The 15,744-nt window shown below is 44.8% G+C and overlaps 1 protein-coding gene across 1 annotated transcript in view; it reads left to right on the top strand.

Moving 5' to 3' along the window:
- The window catches only part of LOC135911671 (neprilysin-1-like), a 124,235-nt gene that overhangs the window by 95,629 nt on the left and 12,862 nt on the right, over positions 1–15,744 (top strand). The window contains exons 9-11 of the mRNA XM_065444012.1: positions 456–653; positions 13,707–13,939; positions 14,694–14,837. Of these exons, the coding sequence (XP_065300084.1) occupies positions 456–653; positions 13,707–13,939; positions 14,694–14,837 (575 nt within the window). The remainder of the gene's footprint in view (positions 1–455; positions 654–13,706; positions 13,940–14,693; positions 14,838–15,744) is intronic.

The raw sequence follows: 15,744 nt of genomic DNA, 5'->3' as shown, positions 1-15,744 counted from the left end.
ATGCAAGAACTGCCGTGGTTGCAACTTTGATGTGGTTTTAGACAGTTAAGCACGAGGTAGGGGGATTGAATCCCGGCCACGGCGACCGCATTTTGATGGCGGCGAAATGCGAAATCCCCTGTGCACGTAGATGTAGGTGCGTGTTAAATAACCCCAGATGGTCGAGATCGTTCCGGAGTCCCTAACTATGGTGTGCCTCATAATGAGGTCGTGAGTTTGGACACCAAAATGCCATAACTTAATTAACAAACAATGCAAGATGTTTGCGGGAGCGTGCATAAGATACGGACAACTTTGAGAAAATATCCAAAGATTGAGTCTATCGAACGAGATTGACATAACACTGGCGGGCCCTAATTTCTACCTACTGTAGCGGTGAATGAATCACAGGCTCGGAAGGAATCGAAGTTATTTCGTTTTTTTTCTTTCCTTTTTTTTTGCTGCCCAACAACCAGTGGTCAGCAAGGAGACGCTCATGGAGGCCGACGAAATGGCTTCCAACATTCGCAAGGCCTATGAAGCAGCATTCCGATCGTCAAGCTGGATGAGGGGATCGGTACGCGAAACCGCCCTGCGAAAAATTATGAATATGCGGCAAGATGTCGCTGCCGTGGGTGCGTTGCTTGACGGCGCCTACGTGGAGAAGTATTACGGTAAGTTCCTTCCCTTCAAATCATCTGACGTGCCCATCAGATTAGAATAGAAAGCCCATAAGTAAGGCTTTTATGCCGAGCTGCGTCAGTTCAGTTGACAATCAATGATCCCAATCGCACGAGATTACTGGCATACAAGCGGTGCCTCAATTCTTCGGCTCTGCGTCAAAGCGAAATTGTACGTCGTACCTAAAACCGGCTGGCTAGTGGCCCGACCTTGGACTCTTATTTCTTTGAGGAGTGGTTGCCGTTCATTAGCTACACTTCAGTAAAACACAGTTAAAATTCGAGGACTTACACGACCTGAAATTTGAATTGAGTCCCTCACTAAAGTATGTGCCTTTTTTTAACGAAGCGGTGCATCACCGTGAAATTGACCCTTTATTGCTCGATAACATTAACGTAATGCCGAAATTTTAAGGTACACTGAATATTAGTCGATGATTATATAGGCGAGGAGGGATTTCCACGTCTATTTACGCGCTTGAGACATCCAGGCTTGCAGCTGCAACGCACCAAACCTATAGACCCCCACCTTGCGTACGCTTTCCGTCAAGGTGCGTCTGCTACTGTAAGAAGCCCCTACGCGGACTGCAGAATGCGACCATTACACGGACGAAAGTTTAGCTTGTTTTTTTATTTGTTAATAAATACCGCGGTCTAAGTTAAGCCATAGCAGAGTCGTACATTTTCTTCGGAAAGGTACATTCGGTGAAAACACAACTAAGTTTAGACGGCATTAAGAGGATACAGAACACTTCAAATTAAATGCTCTTCAAAGGACACCAAATGCTTTTGGATTACAGCTTCGTTAAAAAGGTAGTTTCAATCGTTTATTGTGCGGGGAAAGAAAGAATATTGAAAGGAGTTTGCTGTTTGCTTTAAAGGCATCATCGTTTGCCAGTGTCAGTTTATAGTTGCGTAACTTGCAGATGATGTCAGGATATGTGATGAGCTAACTTTTTATTGAGCATTTACCAATTGATAAAAAAACATCAGCCAACAAACATGGTTTCTATTAGTACCTGGTTGGAAATTACTCTATTTTGTTAATTTGCTAATAGAGCTGCGACCATACGAGTTGTACCTGAATCTCAGTGCCTTTTTTGGATATTTTGTAATTTTTGACTGTTGCAGTTAGTGAAGGGCTCCTATATTATCACGGCATACCCTAATACTGGACGCATACCTTATTTGTAGGCAAGAATACGCATTTGAGAGGTAGCTAACCTCAGTGTACACCTTGAAAAGAACAACTTCCTTAAGACATTCGCTACAGCATTATCTGTGCCTGTATTCCATGAGAGATTGTTAGCAATCAGCAATCCTAAATATAGTGCTAAAGCTCAGAGAGAAATCGATCATAAGTAGAATAGTTAGAGGACAGTGGTTTCTTGTGGCGAGCGACTTTCATGAAAACAGCTCTTTCAAAATTGATGGGCATTTCCCACTGCTTGCACCGCAAAATGATCTTGGCACAACCTACGTTTAGCTCGGTTCGATCCTGTACAGAACTTACTGATTTATACAAAACGCTATCATCAGCGTATAACCTGTTATTCGCAGAAATGCCGAGAATATTATTTATGAACGCCAGAAAAAAGCAAAGGACAGAGCACCAGCCAATCAGGAACGCCAGAATCGAATTCCACACCTCTGGAGGAAACATGATTGAACGCCACATATTGGCAGAGTTTACAATGGCAGGCCCTAATGCAATTTAATATCCCTTAGCATTTCATTATATAGCCTTATTTATGAATTAGTTTTTTGCAACACTTTAACGAAAGCTTAATTTTTTATATACATGAAAATTACGTCCACCTGCTTCTGTTTATTCAAAGCCTGTACAAAGTCACATATAATGATAACTAATTGGGTAGAGGTAGAACATGCGCACGGGAAACCATGTTGAATGTTTGTTAATTTAATATGCTTGTCAAGAAAATTGATCATGTGTTTATGTACCATATGTTCTAGTAATTTGCAAGCTACTGTGGTTAAAGTCATGGGACGATAACTTGTAGTACACCTTTTATCTCCAAAGTTAAGTGTGCGCTTGACTCGGGCAGTTCTCCAGACATCCGGTAGGATGGTCTTACTCGATGAATTCGTTAATAGTACATGAAGAAACTTAGAGCACCATTCCACGTACTGTGTCAGAGAAGCGATCGTTGCTCCGTCAGGTCCTGGCGACTTCTTTAACATGCGAGTTAACAATAAATTAAGGATGCCCTGTTCCGAGTTTTCTATAGTATGCATCTGATGTACTCACATGCTTATCCTAGCAGACTTCCTTTGTATTCCGTGACGACACTTTTGCAGGCGACAGACAGATGGACATACGGTTCATTCTTTTTTTTTCTTTCAGACGAGCTTAAGCATACATTTTTCCTAATTTCTGCATCTCTGCTTGAAAAATCCTCAGTCACCGAAATAGTGAAATCTTTTAATTTGGAGCATGCTTTCAATATAAATATTTTTCACAATAATCCTGCAATCTGATAATGAATGGCCGTCTTTGGTTATCTTTCTTTTTCCTTATTTTATAGCTCCCTTCTACGTTACTGATAGAGATTTCAAGCTTTTTCATGGAGCCTATCACCTTTGATTATACCAAGAAGGCCATCCTAAGCTTCACCACGGGGCTGATCAATGCCATAAATGACTCAATTGTTTCTTCTATTTCCTTGTCCAACATTTATTCGTGTAAATTCAGAGCTCTTCCTCTGAAGCAGTTGTACCTCTGATCTGAGCCCTCCGACTTCGTTTTAGAGCGAAGCTGTATACCCCTACCGTTCAAGGAAATTTTCGTGTCATAAGCAAAAATCTCCCCATACGTGGGCCGATCCCGAAGATATAGCACTGCCGGGCCGACCCGCCGTGGAGGTGAAGCAGGCGTTAAGCAATCCCCATACATGGGCCGATCCCGGAGATAGTACAGTGCTGGGCCGACCGCCGGTGTAGGTGCTGCAGGCGTTAAGTTCTCCCCATACCTTAACCGATCCCGAAAATAGTGCAGTGCCAGGCCGACCCGAGGATGGGTGAATAAGGCATTGAGCATTCCCCACACGTTGGTCGATTCTGAAGATAGTGCAATACCGGCCCGACCCGCGGCGGAGGTGAAGCAGGCGTTAGGCACTGCCCATACGTGGGCCGATCTAGAAGATAGCGCAAAGCTGGGCCGACCCGCGGTGGAGGTGCAGTTTCCCATTAAGGGACCCACATACACTGCTTCGCCGGTCGTCCTGCTTCACAGAGTGGAAGGCACTGATATTTTTTTCAACGCGGTATTTTTGGAGAAAGAGAAATACTACTCATTCGTTTAGCCAAAGTTGATCAATCTGTTTCCAACCTCACCTGGTTTGTGAGAACGCTGTTAAGCGTTCAATTCATATTTTGCTGTCCCTGATATAGTTAAAGCAGTAGTTTATGATTTCAAAGGCCACCGTTAGCCTCAACATCACCTCATATCAGAAGACACCTTTCAAAACAACAAATATCTCATAGATTTGCTACAACCAGTCGGCATGGCAACCGCGCTAAAAACAATTCTCACTGCTGTAACTATCGGCTGGGAAATAAATTCATAATAATGATTGCTTTATTTGTCTTAAAAGCACCAGATATAAAAATTGGTCAGCCCAAGCCAATGAGGCTTGTCGAGGTGTACTCGGCAGTTTCAGGGACGTAATAAGCTACAGGAAAGAGGAAAAAAAAGAAAAAGTAAAAGAACAAGAATAAAAAATAAAAGGAAAGGGAAGGCAGCTAATTGCGGTCCAATGCTACGAGGAAATACTGAAAACAAGTCGACATCTAACAGCGTCAGATGAGTTCTCCCTTAAAGACAATTTCAGAGTACGTTTTGATGAAACAGAGCATTTCGGTGACCACGGAAAAAAAAATGTATCGGGAACATAATAATTTCGGCCAAAACGTCGAAATCGCGTTTAGCATCGGGATGTACAAAACATGGGGTGACGCTTATGTGGTTTTGTGGGCACAAAAGGAAACAGAAAATCACTATTCAAGGGATTACAGCAAATAACAGTCTGAAAAAATTATGCATCAAAGGAAGGCAACTGTAAAGCAGAAAAGAAGCTAGTACCACCGGGAATGTTAGCATGATAGGCCACATTTCGTAGCAGTGATTTTACTATACAGTTTATTTTTGAACGTCATGTGAAAGGAAAATGATAAAATACTGTTTGCTTGTTTGTTTTCTTGGCATATTTTTTCTCTTTCCTTTTTTTGCAGCCGGCGTGTCAGACACCGTTGACACACTGGCTAACACGCGTGCGTTGACGCGTGGTTGTTGACAGTCTGGGGGCGGGGGGGAGGGGGGTCTTGGCCTTGTGCACATCATTCCTTAATTCTCAATTCGACACGCTAGCATACCATCCATCGTTGCCGCACCCACCCGCCTTACACCCTCTTCCTTTTTTAAATTGTCACGTGGTGGTACCGTTGAAGAACACAGTAGCAATCCCGTGAACAAGAAAACTACCTTCTATTGGGCAAACCTGTGCCCACAAAAACAGGTTACACTTATAGCGCAACGATAGCAGCGAATACAGTCGGTGATCTTCGAAAATCGGATCAACGGGTCAAGCGCGTCGGCTTTCGTACGTCAATCGTCGAATGTACCCGACTAATCGCTGGGACCCGCGTGTCTTCCACAAAGTTCTACGCTATTTGCGTCGCGCAGACGTGCAATCAGATTACGCAAGGATCGGTGACGGAAGGCAGATAGAACCATCCATAACATTCCAGAAACATCCTCTACATGCAGGCGCGTCCTGCGCTGCGTGATAACCTTTGTTACGCGGAGAAACGTGGTCACCCGAGAAAGATAAACATGTACACATGTCAATACCCCCTCTTAAAAAGCATCGACCCAATGCTGCAAACAAACGAAAGTAATAAAGAAAAACACCCGTCGCAAAGCAACAAGAAACTAAGGAAGTTCGTCAGCGTGCGTGGGCAGCGTGGGTAGCTATGCCTGCAAATCGTGACCTCAGGGTGGTTGAAAAGACGGGAAGAGAACACTCTATAATGCAGTGCCTACTTGCCTAATGCTCTGTAATGCGCCCCCGCCTACTTGCCACGGCAAGGCGACCAAGACGAGGAAGCCTTCATTGGAACAATACGCGCAAAGGACTCTGAGGAGCTGCAAATGAGCTCGGGATTAAGAAACGCTAAGAAATAATTAGAAAGGAAAACTGACAGTGTCCCAAGTGTACTTAGGTGCAGATAATATTGGTTTTTCACGCTATACTGATGGGCGCCTTCAATGCCAAGGTAGGCAAGAAGCAGGCTGGAGACAAGGAAGTGGGGGAATATGGCATAGGCACTAGGAATAGCAAGGCAGAGTTATTAGTAGAGTTTGCGGAACAGAACAATATGCGGATAATGAATACTTTCCTCCACAAGCGGGATAGCCGAAAGTAGACGTGGAGGAGCCCGAATGGCGAGACTAAAAATGAAATAGACTTTATACTCTGCGCTAACCCTGGCATCATACAAGATGTGGAGGTGCTCAGCAAGGGGCGCTGCAGTGACCATAGGATGGTAAGAACTCGAATTAGCCTAGACCTGGGGAGGGAATGGAAGAAACTGGTACATAAGAAGCCGATCAGTGAGTTAGCGGTAAGGGCGAAAATAGAGGAATTCCAGATCAAGCTACAGAACAGGTATTCGGCTTTAACTCAGGAAGACGACCTTAGTATTGAAGCAATGAACGACAATCTTTTGGCCATCATTAAGGAGTGTGCAATAGAAGTTGGTGGTAACTCCGTTAGACAGGACACCAGTAACCAATCGCAGGAGACGAAACATCTCATCAAGAAACGCCAATGTATGAAAGCCTCTAACCCTACAGCTACAATAGAACTGGTAGAACTTTCGAAGTTAATCAACAAGCGTAAGACAGCTGACATAAGGAAGTATAATATGGATAGAATTGAACATGCTCTCAGGAACGGAGGAAGCCTAAAAGCAGTGAAGAAGAAACTAGGAATTGGCAAGATTCAGATGCATGCGTTAAGAGAGAAAACCGGCAATATCATTACTAATATGGATGAGATAGTTCAAGTGGCTGAGGAGATCTATAGAGATTTACACAGTACCAGTGGCAGCCATGACGGTAATGGAAGAGTGATTAGTCTAGAGGAATTCGAAATCCCACAGGTAGCGCCGGAAGAAGTAAAGAAAGCCTTGGGAGCTACGCAAAGGGCGAAGGCAGCTGGGAGGATCATGTAACAGCAGATTTGTTGAAGGATGGTGGGCAGATTGTTCTAGAGAAACTTGCCACCCTGTATACGCAATGCCTCATGACTTCGAGCGAACCGGAATATTGGAAAAACGCTAACATAATCTTAATCCATAGGAAAGGGCACGCCGAGAATTGAAAAATTATAGACCGATCAGCTTACTGTATGTTGCCTGCAAAGTTTTTACTAAGGTAATTGCAAATAGAATCGGCAACACCTTAGACTTCCGTCATTCAAAGGACCAGGCAGGATTCTGTAAAGGCTACTTAACAATAGACCATCTTCACACTTTCAATCAGGTGGTAGAATATTTGCGGAACATAACCAACCTTTATATATAGCTTTCATTGGTTACGAGAAAGCATTTGATTCAGCCGAAACATCAGTACGCATGGAGGCATTGCGGAATCAGGGTGCAGAGGAGCCATATGTAAAATTACTGACTGATATCTAAAGCGGCTGCACAGTCACCGTAGTCCTCAATAAAGAAAGCAACAAAATCCCAATAAAGGAAGGCTCAGGCAGGGAGATATGATCTCTCCAATGCTATTCACAGCGTGTTTACAGGAGGTATTCAGAGACCTGGATTGGGAAGAATTGGGGATAAGAGTTAATGGAGAATACCTTAGTAACTTGCGATTCGCTGATGATAGTGCCTTGCTTAGTAACTGAGGGGACCAACTGCAATGCATGCTCACTGACCTGGAGAGGCAAAGCCGAAGGGTGGGTCTGAAAATTAACCTGCAGAAAACTAAACTAAATAATGTTTAACAGTCTCGGAAGGGAACAGCAGTTTACGATAGGTAGTGAGGCATTGGAAGTGGTAAGGGAATAGATCTAATTAGGACAGGTCATGACTGCGGATCCGGACCATGAGACAGAAATAATCAGAAGAATAAGAATGGGCTGGGTTGCGTTTGCCAGGCATTCTCAAATCATGTACAGCCGGTTGGCATTATCCCTCAAGAGAAAAGTTTATAACCAGCTGTGTCTTACCAGTACCCACGTACGGGGCAGAAACCTGGAGGCTTAAGAAAAGCGTTCTACTTAAATTAAGGAGCTATGGAAAGAAGAACGATAGGTGTAACGTTAAGGGGTAAGAAAATAGCAGATTGTGTGAGAGAACAAACGCGAGGTAATGATATCTTAGTTGAAATCAAGAAAAAGAAATGGGTATGCGCAGGACACGTAATGAGGAGGGAAGATAACTGATGGTTATTAAGAGTTACGGAATAGATTCCACGGGAAGAGAAGCGTTGCAGAGGGCGGCAGAAAGTTAGGTTGACGGATGAGATTAAGAAGTTTGCAGGGACAACATGGCCACAATTAGTACATGACCGCGGTAGTTGGAGAACTATAGGAGAGGCCTCTGCCCTGCAGTTGGCGTAACCAGGCTGATGATGATGATGATGAATATTTGTTTTTCTTGCGAACCTACGTCATCGCTAAAGAGTAGTCCTCGCCAGGCCGCGCCAACTAGCTAGCTCCTCGTTCCGCCATCAGCACTGTGGTCAGAATTTATGCACACCCAGCATGACCATTAGGCACTGGGGTTTCCTTGCACTCTCTCGGGGATACAGGATTAGCATTACTGGTCAGGCGTTAAGCCTCTGTTGCTCACTACGTCAGGTCCTGCGGAGACTGGCAATTACGCAAGACACCAACAGGACGAGTATGATTGCTACAGCCATTTGAGCACGTCTTTCGACCACTGCAGCAGAGCTTCATAGACTTATCGGAGCCCTTTGCGACGTCAATGCCTGGAAATAAGTGGATTATCTTGGCTGACGAGCATTTTGGCCACTATGCCGAAACGAAAGCTCTGTCGAAAGGCAGTGCGGCCGTAGTGACGACATTCTTCGTGACATGTGCAATGGCATGTCACTCTCGGTGTACTGGTCATTGATAGCGGAAAACTTTTTCAACGGAGCAGGCTCAGATCATCCTGGAATGCCCACAAACTCGTCACCGAAGGACAACTACCAAGAAATTGCAAACAAATGCTCTTACAAAACGCCTAAATAAGGCGCTCGTCAACATGGCGGCAATGCACGTCGACGTCGAACTGAAGATGTGGGATAATGTTCTCCTAAGCCTAATCTCTGCTTACAAATAGACGGTTAAAGAAACAACGTACATGACGCCATTGGAGCTGCTTTACAAAAGGAACCCGGTGACGACGCCCGACGCTATGCTACCGCACGTCACAGACGAAACAAACTTGACGCCTCCGTATATCTGCAGTGCATCCAAGAAGCCAGCCATCATGCACGCATGCTCATCAAAAACCAGCAAAGAACTGACAGCCGACACCACAACCTTCTGCGACGCTATGTAGTCTAGCAGGGCAGCAGTCGTGTTTGGGTTTGTACTCCGGTTCGACGACGTGGACTAATTGAAAAGCTACTTCCACGTTTCTTTTCGGACACGCAGGCTACTGCGACGTTATGGCACAGTGGACAGATTTTGCCGGATGGCATTAGGCAATGTGCTCACGTCCTGAAGTCGGCTGCGTGGTGCGTCTAGAAAAATTCTACGCCCACTAATGTGAAGTGAACCCGATTTCATTGTCGTTTTTTATTTTTTCTATACCTGGGCTTTTATTCATTTGCTTTTCTGTTATTCGCTCGATTTTAAAGATATTTCTAAGACGTGGAATTGACACGTGTACTTACTATCCTATTTGTGGGGGGCGGGGGGGCGGCAGCACTTCACCCGATAAGAGCATACAGTGTTCGCTCAGAGAAAGAATCACCTGCAGGTTTCGGAACCTACTCAAGCGTCATTGTAATTTCTGTTTGTTATCTAAGTTTCGCCGATTGTTGTGTAATCATTGTATGCGTGACGCGAATAGTGTTGTACTTTCTAGAAGGTAGGCGAGCGCGAGCCTTACGCTGCAAGCACCGACCAGTCATCCATAAAAAAGCCGGTGAGCTCGACCTGCAAATCATGGGCACTATAACGTAAAACTATTCCAATATGTTTTTAGTCCAATCTCCCAATGTCAAATTTGCGTAACCACCGACGCAAGCACCGGGCGGTCACCCGCAGCGTTGTATGAGCAGACCAATCAAACGCTCTCCTTGTTCATAGGAGGTCGCTTTTGTTTGCTTGAAAAACGAATAACATTGCCTACACTGAGCGGCCTGTCGTATCTAATAGGCTGACAAGAGGCGAAGAGAATGCTCAAGAGGAGAGGGATTCGATGGGGCAGTGCCAGCGCACTGAAAATAGATAACCGGATTAAGATGGTGTTACCGGCGTCTGCGATTGGTCCACTTTCCTTACTTACCTTGCAGTGGCTAGTGGAAAATGGCGGCGGCATGCAACGGAAACTTAATAATGACGCTAAAACGGATCCTCAGCAAAGAATAGTTGGCTGAATTAGATCGTTAAGGTAACGAATGTGCTCGAAGACGTTGCGCGGCCACGCAAGACGTTTTATTATGCGCAAATAAACCCATGCTCTCCGGCAGGTGCGAGTAGCCAGCGCCTGATCAACCGGCGGCAGCCATCTTTTATTCCTTTCGAAACCGGCAGCCTACGGCTATTTAGAAGAAAATTCAGTTTTGTTCGGCATATTATAGCATCTATAATTCGAATACGTCACTTCGACGTGGTGAATTTTCTCGGTTTTGTGACGTCGCGTGACAGGCAGGTGAAATGGGTCCAGCCCGAAAACTTTTGACCAATAGCCGGGGGCTAATGACGAAAAGGCGTTGAATCAGAAATAAATGTTTTCCAATTTTGGTCAAATCATGCATAATCAGTGCGCGCACATCATATTGTGATCCCTGTTACGATCCCTGATGAGATCGACAGTATTAATAAATCAGGTGCGGAGGTATCGCGGTTTTCGTGACTTCGCGTGACAGACAGGTGAAGTGGGAGTGGTCCAAAAAAGTTTTTGACCAATCGCGGAGGGCTGATAGAAGAAATGGAACAGCAAAGTTTGGAATAGTTTTACGTTATAGCGCCCCATATTTCGGCATGCAACGAGTTTGCTCGCCGTTATCATTGTGTTACTTCTGTCGACATGCAGATGTTTACCCTACGAGCCACTAGTTTCGTGATTTGCGTTCTTCCATTGCAGTTAACTGTCACTAGAATGCGAAGTTGTAGATTTGAAAAAAAAGTTCCAAAAAAACTTCCGTCGCTTGAAGCAAGAAGGAAAAATTTACGACTTTGACTTCTGCACAACTTATTTAACAATAATAACGGGCAGTCTCGCTCGAAAGACAAAGTATCGATTGTGATAGCGAATCATGAGACAGCTATGTGAAGTAAGTATAATAGCTCACAGGGCCCTATACGGCTTGGAAACCTTTGCTTGCTTACTAAATTAACAACGATCGCGTCACGCGTGCACAGGCGAACATGACGATATCTCACTCCATGACCCCCGTCGAAACGGTGGAGTGAGGAAGAGCGGCAGCAGCTGCGAGCGAAATCCCCCTTGCGCTGCTTCTCTCTTCAATGCCCACTGGTCGCGCACACGAATCTATCACCCGTCGGCGCGCCTTGACTCTACCCATCGTGGATCACTTTCAAGACGCGCGGCCGCGCTCCATCGCCCTCCACGCAGACGCCGTCGGAGTAGAAAGCCGAATGCTACTCCCAGATGGATGAGTTGTCTTACCAATTTATCAACTTTGCATACACTAATTTGCCACAGCGCATAATCTTTACCATTTCTTACGCATTGGCTTAGTTGCTGGCCCCTTAACTACGTCTGTCGCCCATGCTTTAAATTCTAATAAGTAAATGACAATGTTAAAGTAATTTTTCTAGGCCACTCATGCACCGATTTTTGATTGGGTTTGCTGAGTTTTAAAGCCGGTAATATCTAGTGGCCTTAGGAGATATTGATACTTTAAGAATGCTCAGGAATTTTAGAATGAGAAAAATACTTAAGCAGTTAGCTTTAAAGCTCAGTAATGCAATCATATGTAACCACACCTATATTCATATTGAAATACATCTGGTAGTGCATTTAAAGAGAACCAAACTGTGTTATACACAGCTCTGAAGTATTCCGATTATCGCTGGGTAGAACTTTTGAATGAGCCTCGTAGATATTGCAATCATTTTGCGTAAGATGAGGTCTCAATTTATTTATCCGAATTTCCAGCCATAGTTGTTCTAACAGATTCAACTGACAAAACTACAATATCAATTTTTGTGCACTCGAAAACTTGTACCCATCGCGTACTTTATGTTTTCAGGTAATAATTTCGGGCAAATTTTGCAACATCATCTCGAGTCCAAAATTAACTAGTTGCTTCCTAGAGTTTCTACAATTTTCTTTTCGGACTCAAATGCAACAAATTTTACTCAATGTTGTCCAGCTCTTGTCTCATAAAGATGTTCCTGTAATTTACAAGTACCTCATTAGTTGGGCCGGAATCAGATCATCGTCGACGGATCTTAGTAAAGAGTTTTATAAATAGCTACTTCACGCACATATGTACTATCGCGAGCAATATCAACGGGAGCACACATGCGCATGTAACATAGCCTGGAACACTGCTGTCTGTGATACGTGCAGCCGCGATCGGAAACAAAGTGGAAAAGAGGACGCTCTTGTACTAACTCTCGACACTCCCACCATGCATATGTTTGATAAAGCTGTTTCATATTGCCGGTACTGATAACTTTGAGCACCAAAGCATCGCCAATAGCGCACTGCTTTGAAGAATAAACAATTGAGAGCTACTTTCCTGGGAAATCTGTCTGTCTGTCTGGAACAGGTGACACGATGCGGTTCATAAAATATACATAGGGTCCTATGGGGGTATCTCAATATATTTTACACTAAACGCAAGAACAGGCGCACAAGAGTTGTGCTCTAAAAAAAGCATGACTGAAAAAAATTACTTGCTATGAGCTACGGTGCACGTAATCGTCTTATCGGCTATCGGCGGCCAGTAGAATGCCGCAAACTGCCGTTTTCTCCAAAAGCAGGCACGATGGTAGTGCCAACAGATAGCGGAAGAGCATCCTCCTTTTCCCTGTTCTCGATAGCGAAATCGGCGTATGGCTCTAGCTCGGTTTCGAAGCTATTTGCCACGCAGTCGCGTGTTCCCGCTCATATTGCTGACGATAGTGCGTTTTTTAAATTAATGAATAAGGGCGTTTTACGTGCCAAAACCCCTTTCTGATTATGAGGCACGCCGTAGTGGCGGACTCTGAAAATTTCGACCACCTGGGGTTCACTAACGCGCACCTAAATCTATGTACACGGGTGTTTTCGCATTTCGCCCCAATCGAAATGCGGCCGCCGTGGCCAGGATTCGATCCCGCCACCTCCGTGCTCAGCAGCCGAACACCATATTCAATTAGCAACCACGGCGGGTGTTTCTTATATCGAAGCCAGCCAGTTTTCAAGGCACATCCACACAGAAATAATTTTCGCATTGGTCCTGTAGACTACCTGGAACACCAATGTATTCATGGCTAATTTTGGGAAGATATAACATATTTCTCGAAACATTAGCTTCATATTTCATTGCGGGTGGCTATTCCCTGCATATTCGCCAGCTCATGCATTGCAACAGGTGCCGTAAACCTATTAGCTTAAAGGCTTCTCCTCAAAACTTGCGTTATTAGACTAATATGAATGTAGGTGCCACAAATCTGGACCCCCTCTTAAGGTAAGTGAAGTCAACTAGTAGATCGCCCTGCATGCCTGAGACAATATTAAAGTTTCTGCTAACGCAAAGAAAGAACACGTTATGCGTCTTTGTCGTCTTTCTTACGAGTGATCGATCTCTCCACACAGCGAGCTTTCCAGACCTTCCCACTGATCGGTTCTTCAAAGCTTGGCGTGAGGCCGCTGCAGCCGCCATCCATCAAGCTGCGGCCGACACAACGATGCTGCTCAATAAGGAGACTGACGTGGGCGCGTATTACATGGAGAGGTATAACAAGATGTTCATCCAGCCATCGATTCTTCTTCCCCACTTCATGTTTACGGACGGTCCTGCTGCCTACAACTACGGTAGCCTCGGCAGGGTGAGGATGGGTGTCGGTACGATGGGATAATCGCTAATTTGTGAGTCCTGCAAAGAAGGAGCAGTTCTTTTTGCATAAATTACTTAATGCCTTGTGCGATACTTGACGACCTTCGCAGTGCTCTAGCATAATATGTGCAAAAGGCGAAATAAGTGATGTGAGATTTTCTCAACAAACACAAAACAAAAAGGAAACGGAATGATAGAATGGAGGTCCCGATGCACTCATTCTTTAACTTTACATTTAGCTGTACATCTGCCTTTCTCATTCCGAACTCGAGTATTCCATTATTGGAAGATCTTGTAGAGAGAGCAGAGGTACTGTTGTTCATACACCCCTCCCCCCCACACCCAAGAGAGGTCAGCACTCTGGGCTCTGCATTCTGGGCTCAGCATTCTGGGCTCTGAATATCTCGAGCAGTATCGCATTGAACTGCTTCCATGACAAGCCGAACATTTTAGATTCTGAGTGGCTATTCTCTAAGTGCTCCTTGATTTCAAGCACTAGCGAATCGTCACCCTCCATGGTTCCTTTCACACCGCATTTCTAGCGCTGTAAACAGGTAAGCCGACTATGAGAAAGCGGCAACGCCACATTTACCAACTAATTGGATAGCGAAAAGTCCGGCCATATAGGTACGTGACTAATGATCTCAACACTACTGTAATGAGCGTACGCAGACGGTCTAACCATTGTTCACTGTTCAAGAATAGTCGAAATTCGCTACGTACACTTTGTTGCTGTTATTGTGCAGGTTTTGGGTCATGAGATGATGCATGGCTACGACGTCAATGGATCACAGTATGATGAGAACACCAAGCAAAGGAATTGGTTTTCGCCTGAATCAAGGAAACACTACGTGAACGTCACGCTCTGCTTGCGGCACCTTCACATGAATGTGAGTAACTTTCTTTGCAACCTTGACGTTAGTAGCATCGCATTACGCGCTTGCAGTGTCGCACTCGTAGTCGCAGCTTCTTTTTCAAAAGCAACACACTATTTCTGACAACTACCATGCTGATGCAACGTCCATTATAACCGGACAAAGACCTCCATACTGTCTGAAACGCTTGGTCTTGTTGATTGCATCCTTGCGCCTTACTGGAATCTCACAGAAGTTACTCTGAACTTTTTCTGTAACCTCCATTGCGATACACTTGAACTTTCCACTAATCTTTAAAGTCCTAAATTCTCCGCATTCATGTGATGGATCAACTCTTTATTTCTTCGCAAGTTTTCTACGTGATTCGGTTTCTTTTTGTAGGCATACGTCTGTGAAGGTAACATGACTAGCTAAGGACTGCATATGACGCCCAGCAGTAGCTCTAGGATTTAGTAACGGTTGGTTACGACGGCTAGGAGCACACATTCGCCTCGCATGTGTTGTGTTATGGCAACAACATCTTTAGTCGATGATTTAGGGAAAATGTCACTTATTAGTTATAGAGGGCATTGAGTCGATGAGCTAATGTGAATGCATGAGTTCTCGGGGTTAGCCGTCGACCTCAAGAAAGACGTCCACACAACATCTACCGGAGTTCATCACATCAGAGGGAACCCAGAGGAGCTCTGACAGCTGACGTTCCGAGCAAACCGACCACAATAGCCCAGCGGCTATGACGTGGTGCTGCTGAGCCAGAGGTTTGCGTTTCGATTACAGCCACCACTGCCTCATGTATGCAACGGTTACATGCAAAACTATTGCGCACTTTCATTAGGGGGCACAGCGATTAACTCCAGCCAGTAATAATTATTACGCAGTCTCCCATTACGACGCGCCACCTACCATAACATGTTTTTGACAA

Source organism: Dermacentor albipictus, chromosome 2, assembly GCF_038994185.2.
Source record: "Dermacentor albipictus isolate Rhodes 1998 colony chromosome 2, USDA_Dalb.pri_finalv2, whole genome shotgun sequence".
In the NCBI taxonomy this organism is placed as follows: domain Eukaryota; kingdom Metazoa; phylum Arthropoda; class Arachnida; order Ixodida; family Ixodidae; genus Dermacentor; species Dermacentor albipictus.
This window is presented reverse-complemented; position numbering and strand designations above follow the sequence as displayed.